The sequence below is a fragment of the Paroedura picta genome, chromosome 5 (genome assembly GCF_049243985.1).
Source record: "Paroedura picta isolate Pp20150507F chromosome 5, Ppicta_v3.0, whole genome shotgun sequence".
Taxonomy (NCBI): Eukaryota; Metazoa; Chordata; class Lepidosauria; order Squamata; family Gekkonidae; genus Paroedura; species Paroedura picta.
The window spans coordinates 55,989,448-56,005,958 of record NC_135373.1 but is presented as its reverse complement, the minus strand read 5'-3'; the positions used below and the strand labels follow the sequence as shown (position 1 = coordinate 56,005,958).

The 16,511-nt window shown below is 43.6% G+C and overlaps 1 protein-coding gene across 7 annotated transcripts in view; it reads left to right on the top strand.

The window, feature by feature from the left end:
- The window catches only part of CCDC146 (coiled-coil domain containing 146), an 82,659-nt gene that overhangs the window by 54,045 nt on the left and 12,103 nt on the right, over positions 1-16,511 (top strand). For 6 of the 7 annotated variants that reach the window (XM_077338062.1, XM_077338061.1, XM_077338063.1 and 3 more), the window contains 8 exons: positions 166-254; positions 983-1,147; positions 1,824-2,048; positions 4,373-4,601; positions 7,046-7,174; positions 8,090-8,227; positions 13,641-13,889; positions 15,584-16,296. In XM_077338062.1, the coding sequence (XP_077194177.1) occupies positions 166-254; positions 983-1,147; positions 1,824-2,048; positions 4,373-4,601; positions 7,046-7,174; positions 8,090-8,227; positions 13,641-13,889; positions 15,584-15,787 (1,428 nt within the window). In that variant the 3' untranslated portion in view covers positions 15,788-16,296. Of the gene's footprint in view, positions 1-165; positions 255-982; positions 1,148-1,823; positions 2,049-4,372; positions 4,602-7,045; positions 7,175-8,089; positions 8,228-13,640; positions 13,890-15,583; positions 16,297-16,511 lie in introns of those variants that run through there. The other variant, XM_077338065.1, reaches the window with a different exon arrangement.

Below are 16,511 nucleotides of genomic sequence, written 5' to 3'. Positions count from 1 at the left end.
GCACAAATGATTAAAAAAAACAGACACAAAACATTTCTTTTATTGTGATCCTAGTTTGTGGCTCCATTAAAATACACAGCCTGGCATGTTTATCCAATTGTCTTCCAGTTTCTTAGGAATTCTTTACAGGTCTCCAAATAATAGCCACTGCTATTTCTGTTGCAGCTTCGACTGAATAACATTATTACAGAAATCAAAACAAAAGACTTTGAAATAAGGGAATATAAGAAGAAGCAAAAAGAAATCCAAAGACAGTAAGAAAATGTTGACAATTCTTTTGATGAAGTAGGTCTATTATGCATGGGTATTGTCCCTCACTTTCACTGTGCATGTCCATCAGGATTTGGGGGGGGGGGGGGAGCATTCTGCATTAATTTTCCTTCAGTGTGTTGTTCACTTTCTGGTCACTGCTTCCCTGGATTTTCTGAAAGTGCTTTTGTGCCAATTTTTGTCTTGTTTTGCTTCCAAGTCAAAGGTAATTCCCCCCTGACCTTTTGTCGCCTCTTGAAGGTCACATAGAGGTTATTCCATCCACTCTGCACCTTCCATCCTCCTCCTCCTCCCTTATCAGTGTACAAGCTCCATTTTTCCTTCATTGTATAAAATTGTTTAGTTTTTTTGTAAAGTGGCATGAGTGTAGTGATATGAGGCTATCACTAATTTTGGGTCACTGAATGAAAGAAATTAAAACAAGAGGGGAAGCTTAAAAGGAGCTTGCAAGGTTTAGTTCCCTGCTGGTATTTATGTGAAAGGGGATTAGAGAGGAGGCAAACAGCAACATCCACTGTGCAAAGAAGTGGGGGATAATCAGCATGGCATGAAACTGACATGAGATATCAAGAGAAATAAATGCTGGGATGGAAAGCTTGAAGCTCTGAAAAGCTGCAGTAAGATGTGGATGCGTAATGGGCTGTGTTTCTTCTGTAGCTGTCAGCTGCTGGCATATTAACATTACTATCTTTTTCCCCCTGTAACATTGTAGAATGAAAGAATTTGCCAAAATGTATGATGTTATACGTCATGAGAGAAACAAACTGGTTAATCTTGTGCATACTGCCCACCAAAAAACTGCTGAAATGAAAGAACGGCTCAAAATGTTGGATAATGAGAGAGAAATCTTAAGAAACAATGCTGTAATTAAAGAAAGGTGAGGATCAAAGTAAATCATCTGAAAAATAATTTTCCATTTTGAATTCATTGCATATTTTTATGAGATTGCTGCAGGCATTCTTTCTAACTCTTTAAATGTTCGTTACTTTATTGCACTTTAAATAAATTCCCTTTCTTCCTGATGCAGTCCAGAACAGGGTTATACCCGCTATTGGGTGCTATGTTGATAAGGAATCAGTTGTTCAATTGGATAAGTGCCCAAAGATACTTATGATTTATGAAATGGCCTAGCGGCACAATATTGCTTTGAATGAGATAGATACTCCAATGTGCCTTCAAAGTGATATTGTGGTTCAAGAGCTGGATATAAACTAGGTAAACCCACGTTCAAATACCATTCAGCTGTAAAACCTATCAGGCAATCTTGATCCAGGTCTTTAGTGAATGCTGTGTTGCGACCTGCAACTTTTTGGAGAGTGAGCCAAATCTTTACTTAATCATTTGCCATCCAGGTAAAGTATCTTATCTAATCTTGCACCAAAGAAACTTACACATCTGCTTCTTGAAGCCAAACCAGATGTAATGCTGAACATTCCTTGTAGGGGTCTCCTACCTTTTTTCTTTTCTTTAAAACTGATTGGTGGGGCTGTCCTTGCCTTGTCCCCCACGGAAAACTCCTCTTTAATCAGAAGAGTGTTTTTCATTTTATTCAGAAAATTGCACAAATGCCAACTGAAGCACATAAACAACATTGCAGTCAAGGACAGCATTCAGAGTGATGTCTGTAAGATTTTTGCAATGTTGCAAGAGATGAAAGAAAAGCGAGAGCAGCAACTGATGGACGTTGAAAGGCTCACCAACACACTAACCCGTGTGGAAGATGAAATGGTGCAGCTGTGGAAGAAATATGAACGGGCTGTCCAGCGCCGAAATGAAAGGTAGAGTGCCTGGGTTGTTAACAAAGTATTTAGGGTAGTCCCACATCATGCCTTTAGAATGGCAACCATCATTTGCCAGCAGATCATTTCTTTTTATTGCTGCTCTTTGCCCCATATCGTTTGCCTTATTAGAGTGCTCTTGATTTATTATTACATTTTTATTTCACTTTTTGACCACAGAGTCTTCAAAGTCATGTATGATGTTGTAAAATACAGTTTTAACTTCTTTTTATCACCTTCTCCCGGTTCTTGAGACATCTCTCTAAAGTTGCTAATTCTGCCCTTCTCTTTTATTTTCTCTCCCTCCCCACCATTTTGTAGCTGATCAAAGAAAATCAGCAGTAATAGCTGCTGAGTCCAAAAGCACTGTTTCCAAGCCATGTCTCCCAAGATAGGTATGTCAAAACTACAAGGGAGACAACTTCTGTTATACCCTGTGTGTAGTGATACATTTTATATGTTACTCATGGTTGTAACTAAGGTAGTAATGGCTAGGCCAAAACAGATTTTTTTAACTGAATATAATCTTTACCCTTGTTAGTAACTTGACGTAGAATCATTATTTCGTATGTACAGTGTATTCTCAGGATAATGTAATCTAGGGGTTTCCAAATTGGGCAGTAAATCCCTCCTTCAGAAGGTGGGCTGAATATTCCTGCTAAGCTTCTTCCCGTCCTCCAACCCAGATCTCCAGGAATTTCTTTACTCAGGGTTAGTAATTCTTCCCCAAAAGGCTCTATCTTTGGGAGGCTGGGAAAGCCTGCTTACTCCTGGCCATGAGATTTTTCATCGCTCTCTCTCAGTCTCTCTCTCAGTCTCTCTCTCTTCATCTGTCTTTTTCTCCATTGAGGACCAAAAGTGGCATTTACAAATGACTTTTATGAAGAACTTAACATATTTTTTTCCAGACTAAAATATGGCTGCTGGACAACAACCAAAAAAGGAATGTAGGCAATATAGTATGTTTGAGTTTGCTATAGACCCGTTGCTATTATGCACATACAGGTTTTTACCAAGTCAGTATACTGACCCTTTTAAATCATCATTTTTAAATGGTCATGTTTATGCCTGTGTTCTGCTACTGTGTTGTTTTTTTGCAAACAATATGAATTGAAGGACTTACGATGGCAAATCCTTAAGTGAGGGGGAACTTTCTCCATTGTGCTAGGCACTCATTGGCAGGCCATGGTCAGCTGCAGTGTCATCCGATGGCCACTCTGGCACATTGCTGCTGGCAAGGCCTCATGGAAACTATAGTTCACAGACATGGAGACCTCAACAAGAAATTTTCATGGGGGCACACAGCCTTTTCAATGCCAACACTACAACCTTTCCCCCTCAGAGGTATGCTGCTCCTCATAGAGGAACTGAAATACCTCTGAGGAAATGAATGGATTAATTTCTGCTGGTGTAGCATTGTAATAGCAGAGGTAGGAGGGTCTTTGCCAAACAAGGAGTGCCTTGAGCGTCCATTGGTGGACTAGGGGCTGTCTGCTCATCTATTGGTATATAGTGACACAGGGGAGGAGACCAAAAACACACTAATATTTATGCATGAGAAAACAGGCATCTTCAGCAACATCATAAAAGAAAAGTAGTAAAACTAGTTTCAAATACTGCACAGAAACCAGAAGAAAAGGCACACTGGCCACTATGGGTGGGGAGGACAATGCATAATCAAAAATACTACATTGGGTTTTCCATGGCGAAAAGTGCGCTACATGCAGAATAAAAAAAGTCTTTTTTCCCAAGACTTTTGCAATGTTTCCTGCTGTGCATAATACCCCCAGGAAAGAGGTGTGTGTTCATATGTGTGTGAGGGCGGGGGAATGGATGTTGTCTGGAAGCTAAGAAGGCAGAAGCCCGAAAGAATTTGGGAACCACTGATGTAATCCATTTTAGTTTGTGGCTAGGGTTCTAAGTAATTTTAAAACCAAATGCTGAAAGGACCGGTTTCATTACTTACTAGTGGCTTTAAATTGTAGTCATAATAGTAACACAGATGAAACAAATTACTTCCTCATTTAAGTGACTTTAGTCTGAGTCAGCCTGATTGCACGAACAGTAAAAGCTAAAATGTGTTTTCTAATCAAAATGATTGTCTCCCAAGCAAGATTATAACTGGGTTTTTTCTTCCTGTACCTGCCTTAATATCATTTAAAGAAGGAGACCTCTACTAATTAGGAAGTCTACTCCATCAAATGTACTCTTCCTCCAATAGGCAGAAGAAATAACTGGTATAACATGAGCTACTTGGGCCAATTTAAAATTATTTCACTGTTGCAGCATGCCTATTAGAGTCTTATTCTTTGTTTCTTTTGCAGTGGAGTTATGCTGATTGAACGTGAGGAAGAAGTGTGCATTTTCTATGAGAAAATAAATATTCAGGAGATGATGTGTCGAGATGGTGACATTGAGATTAATGTGATGGATGAAAAGATCCGCTTTCTAAGGCTCAAACAGACTGAGAAGAAAAGGCAAATTGAGTTATTCCTGAAAACACTGCCAATGAAAAAAGGCCTTGATGCTGATTTAGTGGTCCTCCAGATTCAGGTAGATACAATTTAAAAACATTGACTCAGTTCCGAGATCACATCAAGCTGTGGATTGCACAATCCATAGTTTAATTTATTTTTATTTTTTTAAATGCTGGATAACTCCAGCCTTTATGTTATTTTAAAAAGAGAATAATAGAAATAAGAAATAAGCGGGGCCACCCACTCCCTTAAGGGGGGAGCCCTTTGAATTTAGTTCATTAATAAAAGCACTATAGTCCTGCAAATCTACATAACCATATACTGGATTGTTTTTACATGTTCTCTGATATATCTGCCTGTCAATATGGAAGTAATTTACCAATACTGTGGAAGCCCTAGATCATCACTAGAGGTATAACATCAACATTTGTGACCACTGCTATTGGTAATGGTAAAGAGATTAATGCTACCACATGATTCTCCACTACTTTATAAGCATAGGATACATGCAATGAAATAAGCCATTTTTATCTGTTGCAAACACAGCTCATATATAGACATGCTTAGAAATTGGTCACTGAATACTATCCACTGAAAAATGTATTTTATTTACATATGCTTGCATTGATCCATATTCATTTTCTTTTTCCTGAACATTTTATCTCTCTCTGGCCCAGCTTCATGAAGTGAGCTTTATGGCTGACTGGGGATTTGAACCTCAGTCACCCAGGTCCTCATATGACATTCAAACCAGTACACATCACATTCTCTCTGCACAGTGTTGTGTTCTAGACTGCCATATCCCAATCATAACCATGTGCCAGAAAACTCCATGCTGTTGCTGCAAGTCAGTGTCTTCTGGCTTCCAGACTGTACTCAAAGAACTTCTACTCTGCTACTGTTTTTATGTATTTATTTATTGCTATTTTATACTCTAGTCCTAGCTCGATGATAATTTTATCATTATTGATTTAGACATTTCCATTTTATGTGCATTTTGTTTTCTTGGAATTTGAAAATACTGACTTGAATTGTTCTTCTTGATGTTTTTATTGGCATGATTTGTTTTAACTATTTTTATAGCCTCCTTGTTTTTGTTTTGTTGTTATTTTTAAAATAAATAAAACTGTTATGAAATGCTGCCTGAGAGTGGTAGGGGTATTCTGCCACTCACCCATCTTGTAAGTGGTGCGCTCTCTTGTGGTAGCTCGATTTTAGTTGTAGTGGTGGGGAACTGCATGAGGGTTGTGTTTTTATTTGATATAGCGTTGAGCTCTCATTGAAACAGAAACCACATCTTTAGGCTTGTGAAGTATGTGTTTTGGTTCTTTTTCTCGTTATGTTTCAATTTTTTTCCTTTTGTAGCATGTGGCTGTGTTGGTTTTTATCACCTTTATTACCATCAACATTTCCCCTTTTTTAATTTGATATATAATTTAAATGTATCGAAAGTTTCAAAGAAAATGTAATCTGAGAGAGCCACCATGATGTAATGTTTAGACCAGGGGTAGTCAAACTGAGGCCCTCCAGATGTCCATGGACTTCAATTCTCTTGAGCCCCTGCCAGCAAACGTGTTTGCTGACAGGGGCTCATGGGAATTGTAGTCCATGGACATCTGGAGGGCCGCAGTTTGACTACCCCTGGTTTAGACTGTTAGGCTGGGGTCTGGGAGATCCAGGTTGAAATCCCACCCCCATCCTTTTCCATGAAACTGACTTGGTGACCTTCAGCCAGTCACTCACAGCCTAACTACCTCACAGGTAAAATGGATGTGACAGAAACTAGGGAGTCCAGCCTCCAGGTGGGACCTCAGGATCTCCCGGAATTACAGCTACAGAATACAGAGATCAGTTCCCTTGGAGAAGGAAGGGTGAACTCCATGGCATTGCACCCCACTGAGGTCCCTGCCCTCCCTAAACTCCATTCCCAAATCTTCAGGAGTTTCTCTGTTTGAATCTAGCCTCCCTGCCTCCCCTCCCATCTCCCTCCAGTGGCCAGAGGGTACCTGGCAACCTTAGCAGAAACATGTATACCACTCTGAGGTTTTGGGATGATAAAAAGATACTAGGTTGATAACTGGCATAAGCGTACTTCTCAATGCAAACAGGCCCTTTTAAAAATGCTGATTTGATATGGGTTTAAAAACCTTTTTCTCAGGCAATTTCAGAAAACAGGAAAGCCTAAATTGTGCAATTTTGCAAAAAGAAGAAGTCCATAAAGTGAATCACCTGCTGATTTTACATCTTAGATACGCAGAGCGTATTTCTACAGAACTTCCTGTAACAAATGTCACAGAACACACGTATTATCAGAAATGAATGTTTAACTTAGTCATAAGCTTTTCCTAGTATTTCTGTGTGACAGGTCTCTGGGAGAGCAAGAACAGTGGCAATATACCCAGTTACAGAGGGATGAAAAAAATATTTTAAACATGAGTTTTCTTCAACAAAGGAAGGAAAAAAGTTTACCAATTTCACAGCCTGATTGTTCATGACCTATTTTTACTCCTATTTTGATAGTTTTCTCAGTGCAAGGACAGAATTAAAAGTCTGGAGAAGCTGTTTACGGACCCAAAAAGTCACAACAGAACAAGAGCGTTGCCTGGGAAAGACCCCAGTCTACCAGAGCTTTTCAAGAAGATAGATGAGGTAATATCATTCCTGCCTCAAGGAGACTACCTCAAGGTCTGTGTTGTACATTTAGCTTAGGAGTCCTTAAGCATGTTGAGCCCACAAGCACTCTGAGAAGTTTGAAAAGGGGCAGTGGATAGGACTGCAAAATGGCTGTCATGGCAAGGGGTCATTTCAATATTTTTAGCTCTCCATGAGTTGGTACCTTTAGAAGATAATTGGGCTTACTTGTTGAAGGGAAGCTGTAGTTGGATTTTTCCAAATGCCTTCCCCATATATTTTCAAATTTAATGTTGGGGGGGGGGGATGAAAGGTTTTGGAAGGGGGCAAGAAACGTTTGAGGTAATGTGTAATCACCCAGACTTACCAATATCTATCTAGCTGAAATCTTTGTAAGTCTTAGTGGGACTGGAGACTCTAATAGGGGGATTGTGTTAAAATTAACACTGAGGGATCTATAAATCTGTGTACACTGAATGTTGTGTATTTATGTTGGATGTGGTAGTTGCTAGTAAAGTAAGGTGAGTTTCTCTGCTACAGACAATGTGGGGGACATAAACTTCCATTTGTCTAGTGAGCTTCAAGGTGTACTAAAGGGTATATAAGAATGGAAAGGTTGTGGCAGAGGGTGTAAACTTAGAGAGCAGAACCCAACTCAGGCTGATTCCTGTGAAATCTGGACAGTAGCTGCAGCTTAAGTGGTAACAGCTGCCTAAATGTGCAGTGTGGTTGTTTGTCTATGTTGGGGGGTGGGGGGGTTCCTTGAAACATCTTTGCCATGACAACTGCTATACCCTCAAGTACAATAAAAGGCACTATGACAAATTAAAACAAATATGTGACATTTGGCATGATGGATGCCAGCTGAAGCAGTATAGGTGTAAAACATTGTACTCATGTACAGGTGTGTTTATGCATTTTTTCTCACTGTAGTTAGAAATACAGCTAGCACAGAAAGAAGAGAAACTCCTGGAGAAGGACTTTATTTTTGAACAAGTATCCCAGTTAACTGAGAAGATCAGTATCAAGGTGGAAAATGGCAAGGAGGATACGCTGCTATTGGCAAAAAAGGTATGGCTGTTATTGAATTTCATCCTACAAGCCAGCTATGGAGAGTGCTATAGATGTAGGCATCTTTCTCCAAAATATAATTTGTTCCATCAGGAACTGTGGCTATAAATGCTGCATGTATCCAAAAGAAACCAGTAAGTAGTTGATGTGGCCTGTTCGTATGGCACTGCCATCGATGGGATGTCTACCTTTCATGTGCACACCCCCCACACACATTTAGGGAGCAAAGACATTTACAACCACAACTAGAGTCAGAACAGGGCAATTAAGGGCAAAACAGGGCAAAACAGGGGAGAGGGGGTTATAACCCAACCTGGGAGAACTATTCCAGCACTTCTGGGCCAAGAGAGGTATGGCGGTGGGAGGAGGTTCAATAATAGGGGGAGAGCGGCACACGCAGGTCCAGAAAGGCCCCGACCGTGGAAACACGGTCGGTGGCCTGGTCGATGTGCTCGCTGTCCTTCAAACCTCCGTCCCATCCCCAAATTTGTAGGAGAGAGGGCTAGGGCGGAGCCGGTGCTGATGCTATGCAACGCCAGGTCGATCAAGAACAAATCCTCAACCCTGCGGGACTATTTCGCAGGGCATGGGGTAGACCTGGCGTGCATCACCGAGAGCTGGGTGCGTGAAGGTGAAACAGTCGCCCTTAAAGATCTTGCGCCACCCGGCTTCTCGGTCCTCCATCAGCCCCGGCTCCATGGTAGGGGGGGTGGGGTGGCGATCCTAGTCCGGGACAGCTATGCCTTCAGGGCTCTCCCAGCACCATCGATCCCAGGAGTTGAATGTGTCGGCCTGACGTGGGAATCGGTCGAGAACGTGGCCATCTGGGCGGTGTACCGTTCACCCACTGCCCCGCCCGATGCCCTGCTGGGCCTGCTGGAGGCGGCGGCCGCCTGGACATTGCAGTTCCCCAAATTATTAATTTTGGGGGACTTTAATGTCCATGCGGATTCGTCGGCTCCAGGACTTGGCCTGGACCTGGTGTCGGCCATGGCGACACTGGGGTTCTCGCAGTTTGTTGCTGGTCCCACTCATCAGGCTGGCCACACCCTGGATTTGATCTTTGGTGCTGGTGTTGAGATCGATCTGGTGGCTAACAACATCGTTCCGTGGTCTGACCACCATACCCTGAAGGCTCGCCTACGGATGCCACCCCTCCCCTGTTTGGGTGACGGACGCATTTTAGTCCGCCCACGGAGACTTATGGAATCCGAAGGATTCCTGAATGCTCTGCGGGACCCGATGCCCTCCGGTGTCTCGTTGGAGGCCTTGGTAGAGGACTGGCAGTCCCGCCTGTTGGCCGCCATTGACGAGATAGCCCCTGAGTGCCCTCTCCGCCCTCGCCTCAAGCAGGCTCCGTGGTTTACCGCGGAGCTTCGGGAGAGGAAGAGGGAGGTGAGACGGCTAGAGCGAGTGTGGCGGAAGACCCGCGACGAAGCTACAAGAACATCTCATCGCACGCTTATGAGGGCGTATGAGATGGCGGTGAAAGCGGCAAAGTGTGACTACTTTGCTGCGGAAATCGCGTCCGCTAGCTCTCGCCCAGCCCAATTATTTAGGGTAGTTCGGACCCTTACTGCCCTCGAAGGAGGGCACCAAAATAGTAGACAATTGGAACTTGGCTGCGAGGCTTTTGCGAGCTATTTTGCGGATAAGATCTTGTCACTCCGTCGTGACCTTACTGCCACAGTTGATACAGTTTGTGAACTAGAAGCTCCGTGGCCGTTACGGGGGATCAGGTTTGATGGCTTCAGGCGGCTCTCTTTATCCGAAGTGGACAAATTGCTAGGGTCAGTGAGGGCGACCACTTGCCCCCTTGATCCCTGTCCGTCGTGGTTGCTTAAGACCAGCGACCCACGGATAGGTGTTCCCCTGAGGGAGATTATAAACCTCTCCCTTACATCGGGAGAATTCCCTCAGCGGCTCAAGGAGGCAGTGGTTCGCCCTCTTCTGAAAAAACCATCGCTGAATCCGCGGGACCCCGCCAGCTACCGCCCGGTATCGCATCTTGCATTCCTGGGCAAGGTGGTTGAGAGGGCCGCCACGGACCAGCTCCTAGCATTTTTGGAGGAAACTTCGGCCCTTGATCCATACCAGTCTGGCTTCCGTCCTGGCCATGGGGTGGAGACCGTGCTGGTCGCCCTGACAGATGATCTCCGGCGCCAGCTAGACCGGGGCGGGTCGGCCATTCTCGTGCTATTAGACCTGTCAGCCGCATTTGATGTGGTTGACCACGAGCTCTTGGTTCACCGCCTCGCTGATACTGGGATTGGAAGGGTGGCTCTTAAATGGCTATCCTCCTTTCTAGAGAACAGGTCACAGAAGGTCGCTGTGGGGGAGGAGTTATCCGACTCCTTTGCACTCCCATGTGGGGTGCCACAGGGAGCGGTGCTCTCCCCCACGTTATTTAACATCTATATGCGTCCTCTGGCTCAGCTGGTACGGAGTTATGGGCTTGGGTGTCATCAGTACGCTGATGATACCCAGCTCTATCTCTTGATGGATGGCCGGCCAGATCTCCCCCCAGAAAAATTCGCCAGTTGTTTGGAAGCAGTGGCTGGATGGATCAGGAGGAGCCGCCTGAGACTCAACCCCTCCAAGACGGAGGTCCTTTGGCTAGGCCGAAGGGAGCAAGAACAGGAAGCGCGTCTTCCCTGCCTGGACGGGGTACAATTGTCATCTGTGCCCCAAGCCAGGAATTTGGGAGTGATTCTGGATACCTCACTTTCCATGGAGGCCCAGGTCACTAAGGTAGCTCGGACGGCGTTTCTCCATCTACGCCAAGCTCGGCTACTAGCGCCCTACCTGCCCCCGGAACACCTGGCCACTGTGATCCATGCAACGGTTACTTCTAGATTAGACTTCTGTAACTCGCTCTACGCGGGCCTACCCTTGTCTCTAACCCGGAAGTTACAGCTGGTACAGAATGCAGCTGCACGGGTCCTCACTAAATCATCTTGGAGGTCCCATGTTCAGCCTCTGCTGAAGCAGCTGCACTGGTTGCCAGTTTGTTTCCGGATTAGGTTCAAGGTTTTGGTATTAACCTTTAAGTCTATACGCGGCTTGGGTCCTGCATACTTGAGGGACCGCCTGTCTCCTTATGCCCCCCGCAGGGTACTTCGCTCTGCGGGTAAGAATTTGCTGATGATCCCAGGACCCCGGGAGGCACGCCTGGCCTCGACAAGGGCCAGGGCCTTTTCGGTCCTGGCCCCTACCTGGTGGAACGAGCTCCCTGAAGAGCTGCGGGCCCTGTCGGAGCTCTCTGAGTTCCGCAGAGCCTGCAAAACAGAGCTCTTCCGCCAGGCATTTGTCTAAGGCCGGGTGATGGCCCGGGGCTAAGATCGGACCCCTCTCCCCGGAGGGGGGAGGCCAGTACTAGACTGACCTGGTTCCCCAGATTGTTCCACCCTATGCCCAATTATCCATCCGTTCCCTTCTGCTCATCCAGTGGGCCTGTACGGGAATAGTTTTTTAATCACCATCATTGTGACTCAGTCATTATTTTAATGGGGTTTTAATGGGGAATTTTAATGGTTAATATATTGTATTTGTATTAAAACATTGTGAACCGCCGCGAGCCGGTTTCCGAGAGCGGCGGTCATACAAATCAAATAAATAAATAAATAAATTAGTATACAAATAATTGCTTTCAGCTGTATAGCAAAATAACCAAGATTTCTTTCACTTACCTTGTATTTTGTTATGCATTACTCATAAGCCAAATGCTAGATTAATTAGTAGAAAGAACTGCAATTCTCTATTATTTTATTGATTCAATTTACTTATTGGATTTGTTCCCCACCACTCTTGGCACTCCGGCTCATGGCGGGTTACAGAATAAAACCCCACAATACAATAAAACTACCATTAAAACCCAATTAAAATGAACATTCACAACCAAAAGCATGGCAGTAAAAACAAGCCCTCCCCCACTAAGGAACAACTCCCCGCCAGGGTGACAGGGCAACATCTGCTGGCCACTACTGATGGAACAAAATATGGTGGAGTGTCTTCCTTAGGGGGGGCCCTCACTATGACATCTCAGGGCAGTACCAAGGGACTTGGGGAGGCAGGGTGGTGTAGTGGGGTTGAGTGCTGGAGTAGTATCTGAGAGATCCTGCTTCAAATCTGCATTCATTGCCATGGAACCTCACTGGGTGACTTTGGGCCAGCTGACTCTGTCAGCCTAACCTACCTCACAGAGTTGTTGTGAAGTTAAAATGGAGGAGAAAAGAATGATTTCAGCCACTTTGGGTCCCCACTGGGAGAAAGATATGGTACAAGTGAGTTAACTAAATAACAGTTCTTTTTATTTACTTTTGGATTTTTATGCCACCCTTTCTTAAGGGCTCAGGGTGGCTTACAACATGTTAGTATAGTAAACGAAGTTAAAACATTTAAATATTAAAATCCAGGGGGCTCAAATGAGGCTTCTCTCAAGTGAGAGGAAGGGGGAGTGAAGTGCTATGATGATTTTAGCTAAGTGGCATGCAGATGTTATTGTTCACGTTTATAAACTCAAAGTATAGGAAATAATTTGCGTAGTTGTCCTACAGTTCACTGTAGGGCTGCTTTCACTCCAATGGGTTTCCATGTTGCAGCCTCCTGACTAATGACCTTCCCATCATTTGAAAAAAATGCTTTGTTTAAACCTGTTAAAAACTGGTATTTGCCAGGCAGCGTACTGACAGAACAAGCAGTTTATTGGGCCTGAAAAGGAAACCGCTCAACTGCAGCAATTAGCATAACAGAAGACAGTCACCCAGCCAGCCTTTTAGACAGGAAGGAGATCTCTGACTACAAACAGGGATACCCACTTGAATCTGACTACAAATGAGCAGTGTTTTTTTAAAGTTGTGTTATTTCTGTGCACCATTACTGATACTGATTAAGGTTTTTTATAGAAAATCAGAAGAGAATTGCTCTTCTCTGAGCTGGCTGTTTAGAGAGGGAGTGGGGAGGTGCCTCTACAAATATATAGGTTGAGTTTTGTTTTTTAAGGTTTTTTTTAACGTATTGCATTATCCTTATGTTACCAATGTTCCCAATTTTTTTTTTAAATACAGGGTTAGGAAAGAATTCTGATGGTGTCATCAGAATACAGTAGCAGAGGTTCAATGCCCATCGGGTGCAAAAGGGAGACCATAGCTAACAATGGAGATAAAATAATTACTGTCGTCTAGAATCCCTGTTTCCAGGGTGGTTTAACCTAGTATCACATTAGCAACCTGAACACCCATGGAAAACCCCTTGGAATGGAAGCACCCCAGGTCAAGGTAATTTTTGTGTGCTGAACTGCAAGACATTAGCTGGCATGGGTTTTCCTTGTTTATATATGGCAGGGGTGAGGGAAAGAGAGGGAAACGCACATCCTTGCCCCTACACATCACATTGCTAATCCTGCTTATTCCAGATGAACAAACTCCAGGAGAAAATAAAGGCTGCAACACACAAAATGATGGGTCTTATCGCAGAGCTATCTATGAACCAAGCAGTTGCCATTAAACTACAACAAGAAATGAGGGACAAGGAGCAGTTTTTAATGTCCATCACCTCCAGGCTCCAGAAAGGTCTTCCCCCACCACTAGAAGTAGAAAGAGGGTGGTTAAAGGTGCTACGTGATGAAGGCATATATAAGGCAGCTGCTGAAGCCAGAGCCCAAGTGAGTATCTCTGGGAACAGCTGTAGGTAAGGTCATGAGTGTTTTGTCTTTGGTGGATTTTCAACAGGGTGTGATGTGGCATCAGTTACATGAAGTCCAACTCTATTATTTTATGATTCTATAGATGACCCAGGAGGTCCCTTCCAACTCTATTATTCAATGATTCTGTGAGGTGGTGGCCAGAATCAGCAGCAGCATCTTGTTAGGGAGAACTTCTCAGGCACAAGGCAAAGACCTTATAGCAATCTCATTGAGTCTATGGGAATGTTTGGAATTTCAAGAACAAATGCTGGGTACTGAATATCACAGCAAAATGGCTGCCATGGGGTCTAGGTCCAGTCCCAAAATGTTGGAAAGTACCAACTATTTTCATAGGATAGAGACAGCTGTATCCAAGCAGGTGTTTCCTGCTGACCCAAAGATTATGTCTTCTGGGCTCTTTTGAAACTACTGACTGTGATGGGTTGGCTGTTTGCTTTTTGGGGAAAAGAAAGTGAGCACCAGGAATAAATCTGGCAAGCACCAGGGCACCCACTCATGGGTACCACTGTCTGATAGGATCTGCCTATTTAAGGCTCATATGCAAGCTGCATTTTTCTTGAAATCCATGGTAGCTCAAAAACTGTGGAGGAAGAGGAGGCACCCAAAAATTGATAAGCACACACTTGGCATGATACATGACACCATTGAATAGGGATGAGCCTAACCCAGTTCACAATCCCTAAAGTCCTCACAAATTTGTTCAGCTTGTACCCTATCCCCCCCCCCCAAATGTTTCTTGGACATTTTGTCCAGTTAGGTTCAGGGTTCACACCATTTACACCTAGCAGTGGAGCAGGGCAATCCACCTATCACCTCTTAAGTTTAGATGCCTCCATTTCACTTTCTTCCCTTCAAAATGGATGGAAGCAACACAACTACTAGAATGGCTGCCAACCATTTAAATCTGACAGCTTGAGTCCTCCCAATAACTGTTAGGTTTAAATGGCTGGCAGCCATTAAAACTCTGTTTTATTTCCCCTCCCCCAAATGGTGAATTACTTTTGGAGCTTTTGGTTGAGTTTGGGAACTGAAATTTTGGTGAACCACCACTAAAAGACTGAGCTTTCATCGCTCATACTCTTCAACAGAAGCAGTTTACCCTTTGAGCTGCAAAGATCTAAATAATGAGAATACACTTGTTTTTCTGCCCTGATATTCCACCCCGCTCCCCAGCCCTGAGTTCATGCTTAAGTTAACATTCTCAAGATGTGTTATCAAAAAGGGGGGAAATACAATGTACATAATTCTTATGAACAACATGCACTGGGTCAGAAAGAAAGGGAGGGTCTCAATTGTTATCCAAACTAGCAGAAAACCTCAGAACTGATGTGGGAGACTGTTGCAAGGGGTTTTGTTTTGTTTTTTAGCATGGGAGCCACTAGTTAAAGAGTCCTAGAAAATGATGCAAGCCAAGCACATTATCCATCTAGCCTGATGGCAGCTGAATTGGTGATTCAATACTTCTTACAGATATTAGTAAAAGCATTATAGGATCTCTTCCACTAAGTCTTCTGTAGAACCTGGTTGGGATAATTTGATGAAACAGTAATTTTGCAGGCGAAGGACATTTCTGGTTCAACTGAAGCTCAGAGCACGCATAAGAATTCCTCCCCAATGAACAACCTTTAACCAATTGTGAATTGCTTTTACAGCGTCTCACAGAAGAGGAAAAACTTGCTTTACCAGCTACTGTGCACACCACAGCTGAACAGCGCCCCAATGCCTATATCCCAGATGATGAAAATGTGCTCCCCTTACCACGGCCCTATGGGGCATTGGCTCCTTTTAAACCAAATGAGCCTAGTTCAAATCTGAGATACATAAGAAAGCCAGTTGTAAAGCCAATTGAGATCTGAACAGGTTGGCCTGTCATCCATTAAACAGTAAGCATCCACAGCATTTCTTATAGGGTCAACCCTATATTTTAGAAAAATCAGCAACAGAACCATTGGGTTTTAATGGGGTTGAACAGCCAAGTATACAAAACAGACTAACCCAAACCGTACACTTTTGGTTCAGCAGACCTGGAAAGCTCCAGTGAAGCAAATGTGTGACATAATTATTAGAACACTGTACCCCGCGAGCATCTGAAGCACAAGGAACTGCAACCAGCCTGTTTATTAAGTTTATCAGGGGGAAAGTAATACATTTAAAACCACAATATTAGTGAGTGCCTACCTGCACTTTTCCTTTTGTATATTCAGAGGCCTGAACTGATTAGTATTTTGAAAAGTCTGATTGTACAATAGCCCAATAGGTTTATACCATCTTTTTGTATTAGAAATTGTTTTAACTTTTTGTTCCAAACAAATATACTGGTCACTTTGATGGCACAAATAAAGAAAAACTCTTTGAAAAATGATAAGGTGTTTCTGCGTATTTAAATAGTAATACACCCCGTTCACTGAAGAATGCACCAGTAACTATAATAGCCACAGTGGAGGAGTGAGGGATATCATCTAGAAATCTAAAATTTTAAATAGATGTCCAATTCTAGAAACTGAATCCCAAAAGTATTTCCATCGAGGGGGAAGAATCATGTGACTCAGGTAAATGCCAGTCTTTCTGGCCTACTCCCTC